General features: G+C 45.8%; 1 protein-coding gene across 1 annotated transcript in view; it reads left to right on the top strand.

The window, feature by feature from the left end:
* The first annotated feature begins 1,659 nt into the window (after positions 1-1,659).
* Positions 1,660-6,000, top strand: part of SOHLH2 (spermatogenesis and oogenesis specific basic helix-loop-helix 2) — a 49,831-nt gene continuing 45,490 nt past the window's right edge. The window contains exon 1 of the mRNA XM_028103281.1: positions 1,660-1,707. Coding sequence (XP_027959082.1) covers positions 1,660-1,707 — 48 coding nt within the window. The remainder of the gene's footprint in view (positions 1,708-6,000) is intronic.

Below are 6,000 nucleotides of genomic sequence, written 5' to 3'. Positions count from 1 at the left end.
GGGGGGAAATGCTCAAAGCTGCCTCAGTTCACCCCCCACCCACTGTCTGGGCATGACTTCACTTTTGTCCAATATTGGTGAGCAAACTAATTGCCTCAGAGATATTTATCCAAATACTGTTTCCTGATTGGCTGGAAAAGCAATAAAGAGCCAAAATTCATAACTATTAAAATGTGTACATTTACTTCCAAAAATATTGCAGAATGATTCCATCAGAAACATCTGCACATTTTCTTCCCATCAAAATCAGAGAACCACAATAATATTTTTGCATGCTCTCATGGTCAAAATCAGGCCTTCAGAACACAGCACCACCTGCTCAGGAAACCAAAGGCTTGCCCAGAGACAGCCGGCACTGGTGATTCAAGGACAGCACGTTTGTATTATATGTTCAAGGGAGATCAAGAGTCTAGAGAGGGGCGCCTGGGTGGCTCAGTCGGTTGGGCGTCTGCCTTTGGCTCAGGTCATGATCCCATGGCCTGTGGATCAGGCCCCGCATTGGGCTCCCTGCTTAGTGGGGAGCCTGTTTCTCCCTCTCCCCACTGCTCATGCTCTCTCTCTCTCTCAAATAAATAAAATCCTTAGAAAAATAAATAAAAGCACCGAAAATAAAACTTTAGGAAAAAAAAAGAGTCTAGGGAAATGCATAGTGACAAACCATCAGATACCATCCTCTGCCTCGTTCTGACACCCCCCTCCCCCAACCCCAACTTTTGGCAATGGAAACAGTAGTAAAGACCTGCAAGAGAAAGGATTCCCCTACGGGTCCTGCCACTCAATCAAATGTCTAGCCAAGGCTGAATAAAGTGAGTTACATAGCCACAGCTACCAGAAGACTTTTTGTGATGGTCGAGCTTTCTCAGTTGAGAAAATGGGGACCAGTTGAGTCACTGGACAAAATGAAATACTTCTAAAAAATTTAATTTCTTAGTGATTGGGGCGCCTGGGTGGCTCAGTTGTTAAGCGTCTGCCTTCGGCTCAGGTCATGATTCCAGGTCCTGGGAGAGGTCCCGTATCGGGTTCCCTGCTCAGCGGGAAGCCTGCTTCTCCCTCTCTCACGGTCTCTCTCTGTCAAATAAATAAATTAAAATCCGTAAAAAAAAAAAACTTTCTTAGTGATTTGGAAAGAAAGCGTCCTAAACAGCACTCACCTTCTCTAGCCTCTATATGTTTGTCTAGGAAAAAGGAAAACAAACAAAAACCCGTTTGCTAATGCTCGATATTTAAACTTGAAAGATTTCCCATAAGGTACAAAGATTTTTAGAGCAGCCTGAGGCAGGCAGCGCTACCGCTTTCTCCAGGCAAGAGTGGCAGTATACTAAAGCCTGGCGCTGTGTGACCTCCCCGCCTATGGGGACTGGAACTGTGAGTGGGCAGCCTGCCAGTGACAGGGTCTACCAAGGCCCTCCCCAGGCCACCCTGGGCAGCCCCTCCCCCAACCCAGGTCCCGCAGGGCCCTTCCCAGCAGCCTGCAGCTTCCCCCACGTGCCCAGGCTGGGGCAGCAGGGCCACTTTAAGGCGGGGGGGGGGTGCCGTGCGCGCCCACAGCTGCGGACCACGAGCCATCAGTGCGGCCGACCGGCGGCTGCGACGCGGCGGCTTGGCCGAGCTCCTCCTGCGGTGAGGCTGCCCCAGGACCCGGCACGTGGGCAACGGGCCATGGCGGCCTCAATTATCCGCCCAGAGCGCGGCCAAATCTCTGGCCAGGTAAGAGGAGGCGGAGGAAGGGGAGGCAGCTGCGTTTATAACCGCGCGCGGGCCCTGAGCCCGGTGGCCTCCTTGGCCCGCCGCACAGGCATCTCTCATTCCGGGGACGCCGAGGAGCAGGGCTCGAGGAGGGCCACCTCCAGGGGCGCGAGCCGGTGCCCGAGGCGGGGGACCGGGCGGAATCACCCGGGGCGGGAGGCCGGAGCAGGACGGCCGGCGGAACTGTTTTGTTACACAGACATGCCTGTCTGGCGCTGGACGCTTGCCAAACTCAAATTTTCAAGCCAGCCCCTCGGAGGGTTACCCAGGAGCGGAACTTAGTAGGTATCCAGACAGAATGTGAATGACGACAACTTTGGTTTTGCTTTGAATATAGCAAAGTTTATTTAACACGGCAAAGTTTATTTTGAGCATGCTTGTCTCTGCACAGCTTGGCATGCTTTTTTTCAGTTTGCTTATGGGCATGGGGTCCAAAAAGCCCTTGCATGTCCTTCCTCAGGCTTACACCCAAACCGGCAGTTGTGCCTGGAGACCAAAGCCGTTGGCGGGAAAAAGCATCTGCGCTCTTCACACGTCCTCCCACCCTCCCGGGAGCTCAAAAAGCCCACTGGCCTCTTTTGAAAGCACCTGATTTATCTTCCCCTTAGCAGAAGCATAAAATCATTTCCATGACTGTTTTAGATTTAAAAAAAATTAGGTGATGATTAGCCCTCTAGAAAGAGCATAGAGCCTCGGCCCACCCCAGAAAGTAAGGCAAGCTGGTGTTGGTTTTTTTACTTCACGTATCTCGATAGAGAAATCTGAGAGGCAAACCTTTTGGACTTCCTGAAGTTAGCCATTAGAATGCTCTGCGTACTTAAATCTCCTCACTCCTTAAGCACAAGCTTTCTGAAATTACCACTTTGAAGTGGACCAGTTTAATCGGTTTTCTTAATTATTTCAAAATGGAGGCACCTATTTAAACTCCAAGGAAAAATAGTATTTTATGGTGCAGGATTAGGCAAAGCTGCACAAAATGGAACTCTGAATAAAATGTCTGATTACCTAGTAGTACATAAATGATGGAGGCTTCCTACCCTTACGAAAGTCTGAAGCCCCTACTGAACCTTTTGTTTGCATTTGAGGAGCAGCTTGCTCAGTTTCTCCAGATAGAGCTGTTTAAATCCCTTGACTCCTGGGGAAACCAGAGGCCAACGATTGCCCGGTGAGAGCATCAGCCCATGCAGCTGCTGCTGATTGTCAGCTCTGCTCCTGGTGATAAGAGTGACATAAATAACAACTCACTAAAATGTAGGAGTGATTTGCTTTAAGCACTTCAGCACCTGCTGTTACTAATTAAGGGTTTAGCCTGCTGCAGATTGCAAATGGAAATCCAGTGTTTTAAACACTGTGGAGACTGGAGTGCCCTGCGTGGTGCTGTGATTTAGAAATCAAACTGAGTGGCTAAAGACCAGTGGTGACGATGATGTCGAAATATAAAAAACTGCCCACACCTCAAAGATCTACACCAAGGTGTTAGGAGTGTTTATCCCCGAGTAGCGGAATTACAAATGCTTTTTATTTCCTCTTTAGGCTTTTTTTTTAATTTTCCAGTCTTTCCCAATGAATATGTATTGCTTTTGTTTAAAAAAAAACAAAAGGTGCAGTAAGCAATTCAAATAGAAAAAAATTTCCCACCTAATGAAGTCTCGCCATCGGTTCAATTTGTGATGCTCACAGGTGAAAATTTTGGATGTACTAAAACAGTTTCCCACAGCAGAGTATACTAAAAAGTTTTATTCATTTTCCTTTTATTATTCCTACCAGTGGATTCTTCTCGTCACCTGTGTTCATATTACACTGCCAACAAGATATTTTTAACTGAATATTCAGATTTAAGTTGATTAGAAGCTATTGAGTTAACTCAAGTTACCTTGGGATAGTGGACTAGGGCAGTGTTCTATTTTATCTGATTGTTAACATTCCACGTGTGCTATGGCATGGATTTTGTAGGGCAGGGAAGGAAGCCTCTGGCAGGAGAGCAAGGCAGTTCTTTCCTGAGCTGCTTTATTTCATGCTCCTCTGTGAAGTGCCTTGCACCATGGCACAGAACTGTAGACTCGTGTGCAAAACGGCCTGTTAGTGGTGCTGCACGATCTTATGCCTTTCTGGATCTTTCCTCTCAGATTTCCCCCCAGTACTCATGTCCTGCTCCTCAGAGCTTGCTCTTGACTTCTCTCCATACTAGCTGAGAGATTCTGGGGGAAGTGAGGCAGTGAGCCTCTGAACCTCAGCGCTAGTAGGAAAGGGTTCAGGTGAGCAGCTGATTTCTGTTATTTAAGGCTTTTCTCCTGGGTGGGCCCTGATTCCCCTTCTCTATGGCTCAACAAAATGAAAGAGCCTTTTGATTTGGGGCTGTTTTCACCACTTGATGGAGACACATTTTCCCCCTCTAATTCCACATCCTCCCTTCCCCATCAGATTGATTTGATGTTTTCTGTGCGCAGGCTTGGTATTATTTGAGAAAACATGGCAATAACTACCAAGTACAGGGCGCTGTACTAACATGGTAACAGTCTTGGGATTTAAGTATTATCACCTTCCAGACGAGGATCACAAGTTTCTTACTCAAAGCCACTAGTAAGTGGCTGGACTAGGCAACAGAATCTGGTCTGTGTGCCTTGAAATCCTTTGCTCGCTTCCCACTGCATCCAGCTGTTAAGAATCAGTAGTAGCTCTGGTAGAACCGAGGCTGATACATGATTCTTCCTGTGTTCCGAAGACTGAAAGCTATATGTAGCAACAGAAAAAAGGATTATTAGAATGTCAGCCCCGTGAAGGCAGGGACCTTATCTGTTTTTCACTTTGTATTCCCAACACAGCATCTGCCATGCAGTAGGGACTCCATAAACATCAGTGGAGGGAATAAATAGGTAATAATCACATTTAAGCAGATGCAAAGTGGCAGGATGTTTTAAAGGAAAGAGAAAAATCTTGGTAGTGGAAAGTTTTACAAGTTATTCATAGCCCAGGACACCTTGGTTTATATGTCTTATTTTAGTGCAATTATTAATAGCACCCCCTTTCATTCTCAAAATGTCTCAGTTTGGAAGGTAAATGGTCACCTTGTCCGTAGTAGATAAGTTAGTTTGGACACTCATAGGTTGCTTCAGTTAACCATGTTAATTAAAAAGCAAAACTATAATCACTCCTTTTATGACCACTTGTTAATGACCATTACAGTTCTTGGCATTTGGCTCACAAGGGAATATATTGGTATAGAAGAAGTCCTGTGCTACAGTGGAGATTCATAATCTGGACTCAAAAACATCACAGTAACTTTGAGTCCCACATTGCTCCTAAAGTGCTATTGGAGATGAAGGATGTTTATAAAATGAAAAGGAAACACTCTAGAAGGGTCCTGATACTCTGTACTGTAGAAATTCCGAAGTGTTATGCTGCCTTCTTAGAACATAGGGTATTTGAGGGAAATGGAAGGAAATGAGGCTGGTGACATGGGTTGATATTAAGCTATTGAAAGGTTATGCTAGGGAGTTTGAATTCTTACCTGTTTAAAACAGGGTGGGTCAGGTGAATGAGATTGGCTCCTGATGATGAATGGAGCACACAAGTCAACTTCCTGGTCCAACCCAGACCCCAGAGTAGGACATACTTAAACATGTGCTGATACTTCAACAAGGAAATATCATGGGAAAAAAAAAGGTGTGTTGGGGAGGCAGCAGGTATTCCAAATTAGAGGTCCAAGGATGACCTAACCAAATGCAATATATAGCACTTCATGGAATCTTGGTCTAAACAAAGCAGCTTCTTTCTGAACATTAAAAAAAAAAAAAATCCACAGGAAAACTTGAAATTTAGAAAGCAGATGTGATCAAACTGCCACTAAAAGAAAAGAAAACAAAAACCACAGCTTAAAAGATCTAAAGACGAAAGGCAGAGGGAAAACAATTCTAGTGGTAGCCCAGGCTGAATGTTAGAAGAAACTGATGGAAGTTGACCAGAGTGTGCTCACCTGGTAATGAATTAGCTATATGCAGAGCACCTGGGCTAGGTGGTCCCCTAGACTTTCCCCTCACCCCTACTTCATCCTGAAGAGAATGAACTGTACGTAGGACCTGGGTTCCTGGTGTTAGTAATTTCCAAACTTTTATAATTGACCAGGAGGAGTAAAGGAATGGCAGCTCTGCCCAGGAGGGAAATAAACTAAAGTATTGGCTTTCAGGGTAATGCGTTCCATTATTATTATTTCGACAATGAGCTGGCCCCAGCCTCTCTGGTCTCCAGCCTTGCTTC

The sequence above is a fragment of the Eumetopias jubatus genome, unplaced genomic scaffold (assembly GCF_037043125.1).
Source record: "Eumetopias jubatus isolate StellerSeaLion01/CBP00866 unplaced genomic scaffold, mEumJub1_p1.0 scaffold_3, whole genome shotgun sequence".
In the NCBI taxonomy this organism is placed as follows: Eukaryota; Metazoa; Chordata; class Mammalia; order Carnivora; family Otariidae; genus Eumetopias; species Eumetopias jubatus.
Note: the sequence above shows the minus strand (reverse complement) of the source record. Positions and strands in the feature narration are given on the sequence as shown.